A 19655-nucleotide genomic window follows, 5' to 3' on the forward strand; every position below is an offset into this window, starting at 1 on the left:
TGGATGGATGGATGGATGGATGGATAGATGGATTTGTCTTTATCTGACTGCAAAGAAGTATACAGGAATAAGAATACAGAAAGAACAGCTATGAGATGCAATAAAGTGTAATCAAACATGGAAAATGCCATTACACAGGAGGCATTGTTACCACAGAGTACCAGAACACTCAGACGGATCTGAAATTGGTCACATGACCAATGGAGACTACCAAAGGCAGCAGTAGGCTACTTTTCAGACACCTTGTCAGTTTGTCTGCTTGTACCGTAGACAATGCAAAAAGTGAAGAACAGCATCATACAGCTGCAAAATTCTGTACTGCAGAGGAGAAATGCAGAAAGGCTTGCAATCAACATTCTTCCATCTCTCCCATGTTAGATAAATAGACAAGAGCTATCAGAAACACAGACTGTCTTTGAACCATCGCTATCCCTTATGTTTCCCACTCTCACCATATTCATGACGGTGAGCACGTAAGTGGTGATGTTGTCCCTTCCGTGTTTCTCCAGCATCTTCCTGTCAGCCACCACCAAGGTCTCCACATTCAGACCCCCAACCCTATTGGAGTTGATGGGTGATCTTTTTACCCTTCCCTCCCCTTCCAACTTAGGTGTTGCAAACTCATCAGGCATGATGAAACAGTCCTCTGTGGGAAGCTTGGGAGCATCTAGGAGAACAAAAAGGGGAAGGCCAAAAGGAAGGGAGGACAGACAGAGTGAGAAGGAGACAGAGAAAAAGAGAGAGAGAAAGAGACAGAACTTGGCAGTGAGGGTCAAATAAATGAAAGTCCTTTTCCTGGCTCATGCCAAGTGATAAGAGTACAGGCTCTGGTGTTGAAAGCACAGGAAATTCACTCCCCACGTTGTTTCCTTTCACTGCTATAAAGGACGATAAAACTGTTAAGTAGACAGAGGATTAAGGAGCTTCAGGCTGATGTTGCAATATTACAATGGCTTCATAGTACTCAAATACATTTTGATAAATAAATCATATACTCAAACATATTGTTCTGTAATGTTTAATAAAACACAAACATCATTATGATGTGTAGTGTGCTCAAACAGTCTCACCACAAAACCTGATGTTAATCCATGTTATGCCCAACAATGTTCCAAAGAGTTTCTTGTTATGCCACTGAATGTTTGGCTAGTCTTCAGGTACACTTGTAAATGCTCAGTGATGTTGAGATCAGGTGACAGTGAAGAAAAGTCTGTGACAGTAAGCCCTCTCTGTTCTTTAGCAGTTATGTGACCTATGTTTGGGCTCATTTTACTGCTGCAGTATGAACTGCCTTTATGAAGCAACCCCGAGCCACTGATCCTCGAGGTTCCCCTGGTCCTCTGAGACACTATTAGATTGCCTTCTATTGACAGGACTTTTGTCGATTTGAGTCTAGTGTTCTATTTGTAGCAAATTCTGCGCCTACGGTGAAGTTGTTTCTCTATACCTCAGTGAACAAGGCTTGATGTATTGATCTTCTGCTGGTGTGATCACTGTTGGCCTGCCTGATCATGCTGTGGACACAATTGATCTCATTTCTCCAAAGATTTACTGAGTGCTGTACATTGCCCTCTCAGTAGCCATCAGTCTAGTCATGATTTAACGCTGAGAAAGCTCCTCTTTGCTTAAAACTGACACTTTCACTTAGTTTTGATACCATGTCGTAATCCTACTTAGTGAGCAATACTGTGTCTGTGATTAGAGGCAAAGCCATATTTCTAACAGGTGAACAATAGCTGAAGGTTGATTTACTTTAACAAGCCTCTAATTAGTAGATCAAATCCACCTAAATGTTATCTAGACACCATTTCAATGGACCAGTACAACTCAATGAAATGTTTTTGTAAAAAAATAAATAAATAAAATAAAAGTTAACATGATCAACAACACAAAATTGCTTGAATTAAATTACTCATCTAGAAAAAGAGCAGCATCTGTGATATTTCCTCTTAATTTTTTATATTAGAAGTCCCTGGGTTTTCTTAAATGTTTTTAAATCATCATTTTTTTTCTTCTGAACCCGCTATTGTGTACTGAAGCATTGACAGTGCTTTGTGTTCTGTGATTTTGTATTACACTGAATTAATATTTTATATCCCATGATGTTGTTAATTGTTTTTTCAGAGCCTCTGTAGCCTGACAGAATGTAATCCGAACAGAACAATATTTAATCTCTGTGCTAAAGCACATATATTCTTTGGCCACGAAAAACTTATCTTGATTACTGTCTAAAAATTCAGTTTATATTCTAATCATCAATACAATTGTGTCCAATAAGCCTGTGCTGTTTATATCATCTGCAACATTAGAGAGCTCAGAGTAAATAACATGGGACAATGACAAATGGACTAATCCCAAAGTATATACATATAAGGAATAGAAGGGTCCCTTACATACATTGCTTGCAGCGTCCGCAGAAATGTTGCCTCTGCAGCTTTCCGTGCTGGTAGTCATGATGCTGCTGTTGCTGCTGGTGATGATGATAATGGTGGAGGTAAGTTTTGTCAGGTCTGGCAGAACTGGAACCAGATGGGCTGCTGAATACTGTGTGGACTACGTATTCTGCAGAGCGTTTGTAGACTACATGTGGGTGGTGACCATCGGGGGCGCTGTAATTGTGCAGTTTGGCCAGATGTTGTGGTAGTGGGGCTATCAGATACTCCTCCTGAGACACACGGATCAAACCTGACTGGAAGAAATACACACAAGTCATGGACATGAGAACAAAATTAATTACTAAGAAAATCAGAAAAGAAATCATTATACAACAGGACTTAGTATTACTATTGTGTTAAATATTTAATTTCATTTTTTTTTAAGCAGTGTATTGACAAGGAGTGTTGCAATATACCAACACCGATCATAGCTTTGTCTTTATGAAAATAAAATATGGACGTCATGTCCGTCTTATTACCACATGATAATACTAGAAAAGCACTCAGATAGCGCAGTACTCCTCCAAGGCTGTTCATTCCTCCATATGGCATTGTCAGAAATGCAGCCACTTTTTTTTTTTTTTTTAAGAAATTCAGCATTTATTAGTTAGTGATGATCAGAAATCATGGCATCATAGAATGCGGCCATTTAATATAGATGTACCCACAAAAACAATGACCTTGTGCTGAGCACAGGCATGTGTCATGCATGTGTACGCTACGTACAGATACCAAATCGTGTGACCTAAATATATAACGGGCAGCTGGAATTGATGGGATGCGGAAACACCCCCACAATTGAATCAATTGTTCCTTGTATCATGTCCAAAGAATAAGTCCTGATAAGTCCGCAGTGGTCAATTTGTAGTACGATTGCAATCATGTGATCGTCAGCAGGCTGCTGATGTAGTGTTCATTTGTAGCCATAGTTACAGTGATGCTGTGCAGTTATCTCGCAATGGTACAGAAATCTTTAACAAATCTGTGTTATTGGCGAGACTATACGCTGTATCACTGCCAAAATCAATCAATTGGTCCTTGTGTCATTTCTGAAAATCCCTGAAAATTTCATTCAAATGTGTTAATCCATTTTGAGTAATGTTGCTAACAGACGGACAGACAGACAGACTAACCGCCAATCGTCACATAACTTGCCAAAGTAGGAACAACATACAGCAGTGGTTCCCAATTTTTTTCTGCAGGGCCCCCCCTTTGGAAGAAAAAAATTATATTTTGTCGAAAGAAGAAAGAGTTGAACTGGTATTTCTCAGTGGATGTGAAGGATGGACACATCGAAAGATAGCAGATGAATTTAAAGCACGTCATCCAAGGAGGATTCTACTTGACTTTTCCACAGAGGAGAAGGTAGTTAAAAAGTTTAAAGAAATGGGCAGTGTCATTGACAAACCCCGTTCTGGATGACCAAATGTATCAGCCGAAACTAAAGAAATGGTCATGGCTAAAATTCATGCTAGCCCCAAAAAATCACTTCCCTAACCCTAACCCTATCTTACGATATGTCCATTCTTCACATCCACTGAGAAGTACCAGTTCAACACTTTCTTCATTCGACAAAGCCATATTTAAACTGTGAAGGGGAAAAAATTATAGTTAATGAGATTTCCTGTGTCCAGACTTCAGGGACACCCCGTATGTAAACAGGCCTACTGTACATAAGAATGTTGCTTCAAGCCTTAATGATCTACTGTAAAATGGGCAAGATGGCACTATAATAAGTGAATTACTTAAGTTACTGCTTTCAGAGAAAATGTTTGTAGTCTATAAAATCCTCAATACAAAACATGCGGTATTATATGGTGTTATGGTGCAGTCATATCTCACACATTAAAAAAAAAAAACATGTCTAACATGGCATTTGCTGGCACAGAGCTGTCCCATCTGCACTATAAGGCTTTGGCAAAGCGACAGCGTAGCGGAAGCGGCTGCAACCAGCAATCCTTCCTACTCTAGGAAACATTTTACCTCAGGAACTGCCTAAATCAGCCCCACCTATACTTAGAACCTAAACTCTATCCTAACATTAGGCAGATGTGCACAGTGTGAGAACTTACTGCTACTGAGGAAGGGACAGGTCTAGAAGACAGAAAAGCAATATTTTTTTTTTTAAGAACTGAGATTTGTTTTTAATTGATTTCAACAAACTCTAAATCATGTATTATACCAATGAAGTCCCTCCAGATTAGGGCTTTACTTCAAAACATTTACTAAAAGCAGATTACATTGCAAAACTTTTTGTTGACATAATCCGATCAGTTACACTTGTTTTGTTTTTTGTTAACTTTATTTCTAGAATTTGTTTGAAATATAATATCTGTCCGATATACTGTACACTTTCTCGAAATGACGTTTATTGTTTAATAGTTCATTCAATTCTGAACAATGTGAAAGTGAATATTTTTGGAAACTATCATTATAAGTTATTTTTATATATATATATATATATATATATATATATATATATATATATATATATATATATATATATATATATTATCATTATCATTATAAGTTGTGAAACAGGGAAGATAACTTGATTATACAAACTTTGAATGGTAATTATTTTGCTCTTAAAATTGTTTATCTGGCTCCAGTAAGTTTTACACCAAACACACCAAACACTGCTACATTTGCTTCTTTTAAATAGTCAAGTACTGGTTCATCTAAAGTCACCTTTGCTAGAATACACATAAGCATGAGCACGTGAAATATGGCTGCACTATGCAAGGTATATGTGCATTAATGTGACTTCACTTCAGCAGAAAAACTATAACATCAAGGAGTTCCATAGCCTTCGTTTGCCATTTCATATCTCCAGACTCTTTTTGAACCAAATCAACTACTGCAGCATGTCAAAATACTGCCAAAGCAGTGGGTCATCTCTGTGTTTTGGCCTGCTGTTTTCGTCGAATGACCTTAACTGCCCTCTGAACTGAGAGACCGAGCTACCGAACCTTAAACATTCCGTCTGACCATGGAATTCTACCTAATTCACTCTGCGACTCCCCAAATGTACACAAAATAGCTGTGCAATCAGACACACACTCACTGAATTTATCAAAAACAGATACACACACCCACGTGCACCCACTGACCCAGTGACCTCTGACCTTTTTGTGTGTGTGTGTGTGTGTATGTGTGTGTGTGTGTGTGTGTGTGTGTGTGTGCGTGTGTGCATGTGTGTGTGTGTGTGAGAGAGAGAGAGAGAAGAGAGAGAGAGAGAGAGCCCTGCTCCTGTTGAACTGACCCCATTTCCCTCAGACTAGCAGGTGGTAAAATAAACAGAGGCAGGACAAAAGGGAAGCCATGGTGAGGCTCTTGTTGTCAAAACACTGCCTAGATATATGGCAGACTGCCATCATCAGGCCCATCATCCATCTCTCCATCCATCTCTCCATCCAATCATCCATCCTTCTGTAACTGTCCAGCTTCCTGCACATCTTTCATCTGTCCATAAACCATCTGCTACTTCCATCCATCTTCCATGGTGCAATGTGGAGTTTTGCAGGAAGTTAACTGTCAAAATGTATTATCTTGACTACATGTAAGGTCCACGTGGTAAGCTGTAAGCCAAATTCTCTGCAGCTACCTGCTTCAAGCCACATCACTCCACTAACACATTGCAGAGAGAAAATCTCCCACTGGGTCATGAATAAAATATATCAACTCAAAGGTCTGAATTAAGAAGAGAAAATGCCCTGGGTGACTATGGAGTCACAGGAGTGCCACAATAAAGTATAAATAAATAAATAAATAAGGAAATAAATGTGGAAATATAAGGAGAAATATATAAATAAATAAGTAAATAAATGTGGAAATATAAAGAGAAATAAATAAATAAATGCAAAAATATAAAGAGAAATAAATAAATATATAAGGAAATAAATGGAAATATAAAGAGAAATAAACAAATAAATAAATGCAGAAATATAAAGAGAAATAAATAAATATATAAGGAAATAAATGTGGAAATATAAAGAGAAATAAATAAATAAATAAAAAGGTACATTTTGTCTTTGCTTTTCCCTTTTCTCTTTCCTTTTATTTTTCCTTTTGTCATTGCCTTTTCCTTTTGTCACTCCTCAGTCCACCAAGTAAAAACAAAGACAAAAGACTCTGCTTTCACTTGGTGGACTGAGCTGGCAATCAAATGGCTCTGGGCGGGGCTTTCTGTCCAGGGTGGGTAGTCGTACCTGATCACAGGATTCCTGCCTGACAGCAGCTCCTAGCACGGCTGAAGTCAAGTGATGTCACCGTGGCGCTTCTGCTGATTCTACAAGCAGACACTGAAAGGACTCTGATAGTTCGGTAAGTTAATGTTTATTTTCTTATTGGTGCCGGTTTTAATGCACTTTATATACACGTGTAGTGTCAGATATAATTTGTACCGTGCACTCCAGATGTCGATGGAGTTTATTTATGTGTGTGTTGACCAGAGAAGAGTTAGCATCCAGTAAATATTAGCTTTAATGTGAATTAGCGATGCTAACTGAGCTAGCTGCTCTGTCGTAGCCTGATTAAAGCTAACGTAGTATTAAGCTAACGTAGCATTAAGCTAACGATGTTTGTGTTGTGTTTCATGTAAACAGCTGAAGTGTGTTGTGTCAGTGTAATGTGGTACATTTAGTTAATAAAACTGTTCATGGAGATGCTGGTTCACATTAATGTAACGTTTAGAAAACATAAATGTGATTAAAACAGTGATGAACACTACAGTTATTACATTTAAATTACAGCACAGATAAGCTGGATAATAAAATCCTCTCCTCTAAAGCTGACATGACTGCAGGCCTTGCTGTTTTTCAGTGTTTGGAAAACTATATATGACAGAGGAAATCTTTCCAGGGTCACTTTAAAATGAACCTCTGCTGTTGATGCTGATACTGTGATGTCTGTCTTCATCTCAGGTGTCTCATTTTCACTGTGAGGATCTTCTGAGTGAAGCCAACAGAAGGAAAACCTCATCTGGTTGTGAAGAAGGAGACTGAATGGACAACATCCTCAGTAAACCACTTCCTGTTTAACTTCCAGTTACAGAAGGACAGACCAACTCTCAGCTGTTTATTATTCTCTGTTCTTAGTATTCAGGGGCTCTATTTATCACCTTTAACTTCATCTCTGCCGTTGGAGCAGAAATACAATATTAAAAAGTCCATGTTATTTATAGCAGATATGCAGCATTAAAACATCAACACATTCAGGGCAGGAGCTTCATTATTACCTTTATTGCACGTTTAAAAACATTGTTTAACAATTGTGAACTGTAAAGATGTGTAAACACATGAAATAAATGGATGAAATAAACAATGTGTTGCTGACAGTGAAGTGTAAATACTGAACAGTCACAAGACAAGTTGTATTCTGAAGAGAGGAGCTGAATCTACAGCATTATTGTTATTACTGGAAGGATGAAGAGGACATCAGTGCTGCTCTTCCTCACAGTGATGAAGGAGAAAAAACTCTTCAGACAACCACAGCTGGATGTTCATGTTCTCTGGAGCTCACAGTCCACATCAGACCAGGGGTCTGTTTCGCGAAGCAGGTTTAGTGAAAACTCTGAGTTTGTTAACCCTGAAATGAGGGAAACTCAGAGTTTTCCGTTTCACAAAGGGAGGTAACTCAAACCAGAGACAGAGGGGTAACTCTAGCCTGTTTCACAAAGAGAGGTAACTTAAACTCTTGGTCAGTTACCGTAGTAACAGACTCTATGACTCTAACCTGATCGGGACCAGGTTTTTCTCAGTAAACCTCGAGTTTCTCTCTGTCTCCGCCCTCTTTCAGCCACATACGCTATTTGATTTCCTCATTCATTCATTCAGCTGGTGAGTTTTGGCGAAGCCTAGTTCTGCCGTGTGTCAAAATGTCATGTCCTTTTATGAACGTTCCAGTAGATGAAGGAGCAGCATTACTGCACAGAGAATTAAATTTTCGTCGGGAGATTGTTATCAGACTGCGCATAGATGTTCTCGATTTTCCGGACAATTATCTTTTTGAGCGGTACCGTTTCACGTCACAGTCCATAATCTACATACAACCTAATCCGTCCTTACATTTGCAACATTACCAACCGCAGTCATGCTCTCACATCCCATCAGATATTATGTGTTGCGCTGCGGTTCTTTGTAAATGGAAGTTTTTTATATAATGTCAGAGATGCAGAGCACTTCAGTAAGACAACTGTATGCAGGACGGTCAGAAAAGTGTGCCTGGCCGTGAAACGACTTTTACCCATCTTTGTGGTTTTCCCTGGACATAAACCTGTCAGAGCCATCAAGGCTCTGTGTGTGTGCCACATGTATCTATATACATGTGTATATATATATGTATATATATATATATATATATATATATATTGGCCGAGTAGAAGTCTGTGTTGGTTTAAATAGGCTTAATTATTTAATAGAACATGATATGGATGCAGACATTTAGGCTATGTGTGGGATAAAACCACTGTACACTCAAACAGCCACTTAATATTTAGGCTACTTTACAATGTAAAACATGATCAAAATGAGGTAGCTCCATGAGATTATGCCGAGGTCTTACCTGTTTTAAAAATGTTTTTATATTTCATCTTAAGCTCCTGCCATATGCGCTTCTCCCCCGCAGGATTGCACCTAAATGAAATAACTTAATAGGCTACCATTCAAACAGTTTTCCCCTGTAATATTATTGTGATTTAAACTTACGCATTGACCCGGGCAGCAATGTTCTCCCACGTCGTATCACTCTCTTTTGCAGCTGCAGCAGTGTTGCACTTCTTTCTAAAAACGTGTTCAAACTCGCTATATAAGCGCATTAAGATTTCCAGTTCAAGTGGTGTAGTCCTCCGCTTCCCCGTTGCCATTGTGACTCGTCGAATCAGCGCTCCATTGATACTGGCTTTTCAGAGTTGTGGTGCACGCGCTTAACTCCGGGTGAAACAACTCCGAGTTGATTAAACCAACTCAAATCAGCCGTTCTGAAACCGAAAACTCAGAGTTTCCTATCTGAGAGTAGATCAACTCAGAGTTCAGGGTTACACTCAGAGTTTGTTGAACCTGCTTCGCGAAACGGACCCCAGATGTTCCCAATGATCCAAACCAAGGCTGGAAGGAAAAGACAATGACAGTGAGGAAAAGATCTACAAGGTTCTTTCAGTCCAACTGCTGGAACATCAAATCTAATAACTGTGGTGTTCATCATTACTTTGTTCACAGTCTGGGAGTTTGTTTCCAATCTACACTGCAGGAATACGTACTACAACATGTGAATCGGTCATTAAACAATGTTAACGACTAGAGAGCACATTTACTGTTTTCTACAGTTTAACTTCGGAGACTCAGCAAATATTCAATTTCAATTTTTTCAATTCAATTTTATTTATATAGTGCCAATATCAGTCAAATTGTCTCGAGACGCTTTACAGAACCCATATGCCTGACCCCCAGAGCAAGCCAAAAGGCGACAGTGGCAAGGAAAACACCCTTTTAACAGGGAAAAAAACCTTGAGCAGAACCCGGCTCTAATGTGGGGGAACCCATCTGCCTGCTGGCCGGGCGGGTTGAGAAGGACAGAAGAGGTAGAGATAGAGGGATAGAGGTAGAGGGCTACTGACAACACAGAACCTTAACCTCACTGTTTTAATCACATTTATGTTTTCTAAACGTTACATTAATGTGAACCAGCATCTCCATGAACAGTTTTATTAACTAAATGTACCACATTACACTGACACAACACACTTCAGCTGTTTACATGAAACACAACACAAACATCGTTAGCTTAATGCTACGTTAGCTTAATACTACGTTAGCTTTAATCAGGCTACGACTGAGCAGCTAGCTCAGTTAGCATCGCTAATTCACATTAAAGCTAATATTTACTGGATGCTAACTCTTCTCTGGTCAACACACACAAATAAACTCCATCGACATCTGGAGTGCACGGTACAAATTATATCTGACACTACACGTGTATATAAAGTGCATTAAAACCGGCACCAATAAGAAAATAAACATTAACTTACCGAACTATCAGAGTCCTTTCAGTGTCTGCTTGTAGAATCAGCAGAAGCGCCACGGTGACATCACTTGACTTCAGCCGTGCTAGGAGCTGCTGTCAGGCAGGAATCCTGTGATCAGGTACAACAACCCACCCTGGACAGAAAGCCCCGCCCAGAGCCATTTGATTGCCAGCTCAGTCCACCAAGTGAAAGCAGAGTCTTTTGTCTTTGTTTTTACTTGGTGGACTGAGGAGTGACAAAAGGAAAAGGCAATGACAAAAGGAAAAAAAAAAAGGAAAGAGAAAAGGGAAAAGCAAAGACAAAATGTACCTTTTTATTTATTTATTTATTTATTTCCTTATTTATTTATCTTTATATTTCCACATGTATTTCCTTTTTTAAAAAATGTATTTCTCTTTATATTTCCACATTTATTTCCTTAAATATTTATTTATTTCTCTTTATATTTCAGCATTTATTTATTTATCTTTATATTTCCACATTTATTTCCTTATATATTTATTTATTTATTTATATTTTGTGGCACTCCTGTGACTCCATATGCAAAAACATACACCTCATTGAAAATTTGACTTTTAAAGATGATACACTTCTGTCAATATCAAAGTAAGCGTCCCACAGCAATGAGAGACTATTTTCATAATCTTCTCTCCCATCAACTAACCCCTTTATTAAGAGATGTAAGTATTTAAAACCTCAAAATGAGGATTATAGTGTATTTAGGTTGTCCTTTTTCAAAGCATATCATCTTATTTCCCATCATACCAAGGTGTAATTAGTGACAAACCCCCAACCTGGCAACCACAACATTCCAGCAATAAAACCATAAAAAGCCCAACTGACTGAAGTTACTTCTTTAACTCACAACTCACATCCTTCATCTCTCTCTCTCTCTCTCTCTCTCTCTCTCTCTCTCTCTCTCTCTCTCTCTCTCTCTCTCTCTCTCTCTCTCTCTCTCTCTCTCTCTCTCTCTCTCTCTCTCTCTCTCTCTCTCTCTCTCTCTCTCTCTCTCTCTCACTTCTGTTGCAACACCACATCTGCCAGCTCTTCACTTTCTTTTCCGGCAGTTAGCAGATGGCAGTGTCAGTGATGATAATGACTTGGACTTGAAAGAGCCTTGTTTTGTAAATTCATGTGAAAAAAAAAAAAAAAGAAAAAAGAAAAAGACTATGATCTGAGAAGCTGAAAAGGAATAAAAAGAGAAACTTTCAAAGGGAGATGAATACTTCTCATAGGCACTGCATTCCATGTCCGAAAAGGGCAAAAGAGTTGGACTCTTTTATGACTGGTGGTATTTTGGACTCTGTGCTTGTTACATTAGTGTTGATAAATTAGTCTGATTTATGAATTTAGGAAAGCTGGGGAGAGAACACTTCCCTTGACAATTCACAAAGCTCCATTGGTATAATCATGGATGTATTAGCAGATCTGGATATGACGCCATCTTTCAGCCTTGCTGGCACATTCTCCAGGAGATCGCTTACTATATTGCAGCAAAAAAAAAAGACCCCAGGATCCCAGAAAGCCTTTTCCCCTCAAACACCATTATTAAAGAGACAACTGTAAAATTTTTGAAAGACACATGCCACTGCTATGGTACAACTGATTCAAGCCAATTGATTTTTCCCATGACTCTATTCCCTAATGTGGTTAAAATCATTACAGAATCTCACGCCAATGGATTTTGTGATTGCTAGATAACTTATGTGGGGAAAAATTAAATGAATAACCAAATGTTCATGCTGAACAGCCAAATATTTGAATAGAATACTTTGACTCAGGTACAGCCGTAGAAAACCAGCTATTGTGGGGAGCAAAATGAATGGACACAGTCTGATCAGTGCTGTATTGCTATTAACAGATGAGCTATCATCCAAACTGAACCCAACAGATCTTTACAGTGTGACTCCAGTTATCCCTTTGCATAAAGTATAAATCTAGCTTTATTTTTGACATTTTCATACATCTTCCACCTAGCCATCTGTTAACACTGTCATATGGTTGGCTGCATGTTTTGCTTTAGTCATTTGGATCTCATGACTCCTGTCACAGTTTTCACCACCCTGCTCCTCCATCTGGCCAGAAGATGCTAACGTCATTAGGATCGTCTCAGCTTAGGTATAGGTTCAAAATCTCTCCAAAGAAAGCCTGAATTACAAACTGCGGTAAGGACCCAGCCATATCATTGTTCCTTCTGGATTGAAGATATGAATTGAACAAAGAACTACAATGTGTTAGATGAGCCTGAAAGTTAAGACATCAAGTCAGCTTCTGCTGCTTCAATCCTTTTGACAATTTTTCTGTAAATCTGGTGTCTTTTCACATCGTTGACATGAAATAACCAATCAGTTTTGAGTTAGAATCTGCAAAATGCTGAGAAATCAAACTTGTTTGTACTTGCTGATTGAAAGAGATTTAGTAAATGATGTAAGATTGGGCGTCCCTGTAGCTCAACAGGTTGATCAGGCAACCCATAAACAGGGGCTATAGCCTCTGACACAGCGGTCTGACCCATGGCCATTCACTGCATGTCTTTCCCCCACACTTCTCCCTACATTTCCTGTCTCTTTTCTCCACTGTGTTTGGCACAAAAAAATAACTTTATAAAAAAAATGTAAGACTACTGAATCGACTGGTGATAACTTGGTCTTAAAACATGCTCAGAAGTTTGCTTCAAAGATTGAGGACTTTATTACTCCATGAATGAACGAGGTGGAGTTATGCGACGATCAGCGTACGTTTATCTGTCCATCTGTTTGTCTTTTTGTTAGCAACATTCTTCGAAAACGGACTAACAGATTTCAAAATTTTCAGGGAAGATCAGAAATGACACAAGGACCAAGTGATTAGATTTTGGCAGTGATGCGGCTTATAGTCTAGATCCACAGATTTGTTAAAAATTTCTGTATCACTGGGAGAGAGTTTAATGGTGTCAGTCACTGTAATTATGACTACAAGTGAACACTACGTCAGCTACCTGCTGACAATCACATGATTGCAATCCTACTATAAATCGACCACTGCGGATTATCGGGACTTATTCGTTGGAAATGATACAAGGAACAATTCATTAAATTGTCGGGGTGTTTCTGCATCCCATTAATTCCCGGTGTCCGCTACATATTTAGGTCACGCAATTCGGTATCCGTACATAACGTATACATGCATAACACACGCCTGTGCTCAGCAAAAGGTAATTGTTTTATTCAAGATTTCATCCGTCAGAAATGATACGACTGAGCAGCCTTGGTGGAGTACTGTGCTCTCTGAGTGCTTTTCTTGTTTTATTTTTTCAAATGTTAAGCATCTCGATCATTTTATAGATATACAACATTATTCCAACACTGTGCATAGCTGTTTCTGGCGTTCTTATCCAGTGAAACCACTATACTGAGAAGTTGGTCTATACATTTGATGATGAAAGGAGGAGCTGTATAGTGTTTCACAGAGTTTTGCAAGCGCCCTCCTCAGAGACCAGAGAGAGATCAGCTGTAAGGTTGATACAGACGACCTCTAGTTATCTCGCACATTAACACTTGTAAGATTTGGCTTGATTAAAGGGTTGAACACTGTCTGCTACACATTTCTCTAACTGTCACACACTCATAATTTCCCAGTCAGATTACAGGTTGAACCGGGTCACTCCCAATCAGCAGAGTCTCTACTCTGAGCATGAGAAAACCCTATGTTGGAAAAGGACTTCCTTGGGAAAAGTCAGTACAAGCTCCTTACACAGCTCTGTCTCCTTGGCCACCGGTATATGTCAGGGGAGACAGCGTAGCATTGCATTTAAGGTTTCCTACCATGAAATTATAAGGCAAATGAGTAAGTGCTTACATGCTGTTAAAGACTGGGGCTGAGCAGCGAGAAGCCTCAAGCCAGTGATTACTGAGCTCTAAAGCACATCTGTACTCCAGCTCAGTAGAGAATCACGTGACTACAGTTTGTGGTGAAGGGGGAAAAATCATACAGAAGCAAAAGAGGGCCCTCGGGCATAGAATATATTCAATAGAATCACAATCTAAGTAATTATAGTTTGCTCATGTGAATTATGTGTTTTTAAAATGGGGTAAGAAATGGGTAAAGAAAAGATGTTAATTTTGAATCTTGGATCAGAAGAAGACGAGCCAAATGCAATGACAGGGCAGAACACTGGTTGAATTTCTCCTCCTTTAACTTCAAATGACTGTATTTCCTGAAGCTGTGCAGCATTCACAGAACAAGAAAAGCACTCAGAGAGCGCAGTACTCCACCGAGGCTGCTCAGTCATTGTATCATTTCCGACGGTGCAATCTTGAAAAAATTTGGGTCAAAAATCATGGCACCATAGAATGTGGCCATTTAATACAGATGTACCCACAAACAAAATTACCTTGCACTGAGCACAGGCATGTGTTATGCATGTGTACTCATGTACCGAATCGTGTGACCTAAATGTGTAGCGGGCGGCAGGAATTGATGGGACTCGGAAACACCGCCACAATTTAATCAATTGTTCCTTGTATCATTTCCGATGGATAAGTCCCAATAAGTCCGCAGCGGTTTATGGTTGGATCGTAATCATGTGATCGTCAGCAGGCAGCTGATGTGGTGTTCACTTGTAGTCGTACCGCTGTCTCGCAATGATACAGAAATTTTTAACAAATCCGTGGATCCAGACTATAAACTGCATTACTGCCAAAATCTAATCACTTGGTCCTTGTGTCATTTCTGACCTTCCTTGAAAATTTCATCGAAATCTGTTAGTCCGTTATTGAGTAATGCTGCTAACAGACAGAGACAAACGGACGGACAAATGGACGCTGATCGTCACATAACTTGCCACCGTTCCGTGGCAGAGTAAAAATGGAAGAATTTTTTAACTGCAGCTGGATTATTTGCAAGAACTATTTGTGATGGCATATACAGTATACACAACTCTCTGCATGTACATCTAATCAGGATCACAATGTGTCAATAGCCTAAGGTCTTCGAGCTCTTGTTTCGTCTCACTAATTGTCTTTGAACAACCTACTGACACCATGTGGGCATGTCTGGGGAACACAGCAGAGGTGGGCACACATAAACAGAGAAACTATTGGTGGTGGATGAGTCTTTTGTCAACTGGAGCCCTTGGGCAGGGTCCCACTCGTTATCTCATGCAGACACAGCAGGGAACAGAAGGACTACTCCCACACCAGCCCATACAAATGGAAATGTCCTCCTTCAAAGTGCTGGCAATTGCTCTCTAGCTGGGCTACAATACAGATCCAGCTTTTACTAACTTCAAAAATACAGTGCTGCTGTGATATAGATGGTGTGAGAGTGTAAGTCAAATAAATTTAACGCCAGTAAATATGATGAAATTACTATTTACTATTTAAAGATCACACACATCTCAAGCGTGTTGAAGATGTGCATGATCAGTCTGTGTTAGTAACTTTTCAATTTTACAGCAATGTTAATCCACCCCTCTGTAATAGAACCTAGGCCTGGAAAGGTGGAGGTTACGATAGGAAGTCACACTCTCAATTGTACCACATTAGGTCATCATATGCATAAACAATTATATTATTATTTTTAGCCACTGCTGAACTGCAGTATTCACTTTTGTGTTCGCACTGATGGAGGTGGTCAGCAAAATATCAAATTTTGAACAGTCTGGGCTGGTCTGCATTAGTGGTTTCTCCCTTTTTGTGAATCACACTCTCACAGATGATATCAATCAGGAAATACTTTATTATTCTGTAGCCATTTTATTGACCTCTTGAACCACAGCTACTTATGTTTTATGATCACTCCTGTTATTTTTTATACTGTTCCAATGTTAGCAACTGCAAAAGAGTACTTCATGTACAATTTAGCATTTTTGATACAATCCAACATTGTTTTTAACAAAACATAGATCAAATTCTACAGTGAACCATCTGAATATGCCACAACATCAAAATCACATGTGAAGTGAATGCCATTGATAATCTGTGTATAATGCAATGCTCTGCTGACCAACCTTGAGTCCTGGCAATGTGGATGTGACACTGATATATATCGCCTATCTAAATATTCTTCTACACCCAGCACAAATCTCCATGGCATAGCTCTCCACGACACAATTTGTGCAACTAGTGTAACACACTAGCACACTATTGTTCAAAAGTTTGGGATCACTTAGAAATGTCCTTATTTTTGAAAGAAAAGCAGTTTTTTTCAATGAAGATAACATTAAATGAATCAGAAATATAATCTAGACATTGTTAATGTGGTAAATGACCATTCTAGCTGGAAATGGCATGGAATATCTACATAGGGGTATAGAGGCCAATTTCCAGCAACCATCACTCCTGTGTTCTAATTAGTGCTGTCAAACGAGTAAAAGTTTTAATCTGATTAATCGCAGGGGGGGGTTGATGTGGATTAATCACGATTAAATATCATTTAATTTATTAATTTATTCAATTTTAATCTATATTAATCGCTTTTCATTTGCGTGAACAAACAGATTCAAGAAAGAAGGGAATATATGGTTAAGCTCCAAACCGTTCCCACAAAGTTGGGAGCATGGAATTTTCCAAAATGTCTTGGTATGCTGAAGCATTCAGAGTTCCTTTCACTGGAACTAAGGGGCCGAGCCCAGCTCCTGAAAAACAACCCCACACCATAATCCCCCCTCCACCAAACTTTACACTTGGCACAATGCCGCTGACCCCACTCCGTCAGTTTACATAGCCTACCACTTCGTGGCTGAGTTGCTGTCGTTCCCACACACTTCCACTTTCTTATAATACAGCTGACAGTTGACTGTGGAATATTTAGGAGCGATCAAATGTCACGACTGGATTTTTTGCACAGGTGGCATCCTATCACAGTTCCGCGCTGGAATTCACTGAGCTCCTGAGAGCGACCCATTCTTTCACAAATGTTTGTAAAAGCAGTCTGCATGCCTATGACCCGAATATTCGGTTTGATCCGTGAGGTCAGAGGCGGTGAGCTAACGGAGGGAGGAGCTGAATTTTCTGCTCGGTTCGTAACGTCTTACAGGGGGTGGGGGTGTGGAGGCAAATATTAGGATCGGTCCCTATAGTTACGTCCGCATTGTTACGATCAGTTCCTATAGTAAACTCCAACGGGGGACACATTGGGCGAATACCGATCGCACAACATCATCCGATGGGGGTAGAGGGGCGAATATTTGGATCTCAAAATTAATATCCGGATACCACCGTCGGGACCGAATATTCGGATATTCAGGTCCAGTCCTACTACATTCCAACCCTCACCTATGGTCATGAGCTCTGGGTAGTGACTGAAAGAACAAGATTGCGGATACAAGTGGCCGAAATGAGCTTCCTCCATAGGGTGGCTGGGCTCAGCCTTAGAGATAAGGTGAGAAGCTCAGACATCCGGAGGGAGCTCGGAGTAGAGCCGCTGCTCCTTCGTGTCAAAAGGAGTCAGTTGAGGTGGTTTGGACATCTGATTCGGATGCCTTCCTTTGGAGGTTTTCCGAACACGTCCGCCTGGGAGGAGACCCCGGGGTAAACCCAGAACTCGATGGAGGGATTATTCATCTTGTCTGGCCTGGGAACGCCTTGGGATCCACCAGGATGAGCTGGAAAGCGTTGCTGGGGGGAGGGATGCCTGGAACGGCCTGCTTTGCCTGCCGCCCCCGGCCCCGGATAAGCGGAAGAAAATGGATGGATGGACGGATGGATGGACTTAAAATGTTTATTAAACACATAGAATGTTCATATTACAGTATGTCGGTCGACTGTTCCATCTTTGGAGGTTCTCAAACATTTGGAGTTCATTGGCGAGTCTGGAACCATATTTAGTTTGGATTATATTCATAGTTGAAAAGCTGGCTGACAGCTGTATGTTGAGCCAAACATAGTCAACATGTGCAGGCCGACTTTCCACTCGGTGTCGATTTGTTTATTACTTCACCAAGGAACGCATTGGAGTAATGTGACGATAGGCATACGTTTGTCTGGAAATTTGTCTGTCCATCTGCAACATTACTAACGGATTTGGATGAAATTTTCAGGGAAGGTCAGAAATGACACAAGGACCGCCTCCTTAGATTTTGGCAGTGATGCAGCTTACAGTCTGGATCCACGGATTTTTTAAGGATTTTCCATCGCAAGATATAGCCGCCGGCGCGGCGTCGCCATAACCATGACAGCAAGTGAAAGCTGTTTCAATTACTTGCAACAATTCACTCCACCCGTTACATATTTCGGTCACGCAATTCAGTATCAATACATAACGTACACATGCACAACACATGCCTGTGCTCAAGCAAGGCAATTTTGTATTTATTTAGTTAGTTTGTGGGTCGATCTATATTAAATGGCCAGATTCTATGTTGGTGTGATTTCTGAATACACAAATAATTGAGGAAGGAAACAGTCTGGGTGGAGCACTGCACTCTCTGAGTGCTTTTGTTTATCTTTTTGTCCGTTCTCCTCTCATCTGTCCCTCACCTGTTTTCTCAGCTGCAATGTTTAGCGGCTGGAATGGAGAGACCAATTCATTGGCTGAGTAGTGTCATGTGAGATGGCTGAACTCGCACCTAATTGGTCGGTGTGTTTCCTGAGCTGATAAACTAATGCTCTAAACACTGGAAAAGCTGTGCCTGTAAAATAGAAGCGACCCATCAAATTTTAAATACCCGAAATGCGTTGCCACAGACGTTTCAGGGATTTTGAGTCATTTTGTGCTGCAGATGCGTTAATTGCACTAAATTTTTTAATCTGATTAATCATGTCGATGGATTAATCCGCGTTAACGCGTTAATTTTGACAGCCCTTGTTCTAATGGTACACTGTGTTCACTAATCGTGTTGAAAGGTTAATTGTTCCAGACATCTGACCTTGTGTAAAAATCAAATACAGAGCTTTGAGTAATGAATTTGGGAGCCCCTGGTCTATGCTTGTTTCTATGCCTAGTACAACCGATAGTTAGGGTTTTGATGTCAACCTGTGCTATGCTTTATTTAAAACTCTGTCTCCCACTTCTGTTCTGGCCATTGAAGACTAATAAAACTGCACGAAACTACCAAAACTTACAGTTATCAAATCTGATAATTCATCAAACTGCTTGTTGCTCTTTATCAGTCCAGCAATACAAGTCTACAGTAGGTCTGGACAATTTCACAGCAGCCCCAGTTCATGTAGAGCAGTGGTGACAATAGTAGGTCAGGTTTGACATATGGGCTCTGT

The 19655-nt window shown here is 39.9% G+C and overlaps 1 protein-coding gene across 3 annotated transcripts in view; it reads right to left on the bottom strand.

Annotated features, from left to right (window-relative positions):
- The window catches only part of adamts18 (ADAM metallopeptidase with thrombospondin type 1 motif, 18), a 102455-nt gene that overhangs the window by 73232 nt on the left and 9568 nt on the right, over window positions 1-19655 (bottom strand). For 2 of the 3 annotated variants that reach the window (XM_055012342.1, XM_023265998.3), the window contains exons 4-5: window positions 2398-2689; window positions 453-667 (exon numbers count right to left, since the gene is read on the bottom strand). In XM_055012342.1, the coding sequence (XP_054868317.1) occupies window positions 453-667; window positions 2398-2689 (507 nt within the window). Of the gene's footprint in view, window positions 1-452; window positions 668-2393; window positions 2690-19655 lie in introns of those variants that run through there. The other variant, XM_055012353.1, reaches the window with a different exon arrangement.

This window comes from Amphiprion ocellaris, chromosome 1 (genome assembly GCF_022539595.1).
Source record: "Amphiprion ocellaris isolate individual 3 ecotype Okinawa chromosome 1, ASM2253959v1, whole genome shotgun sequence".
In the NCBI taxonomy this organism is placed as follows: domain Eukaryota; kingdom Metazoa; phylum Chordata; class Actinopteri; family Pomacentridae; genus Amphiprion; species Amphiprion ocellaris.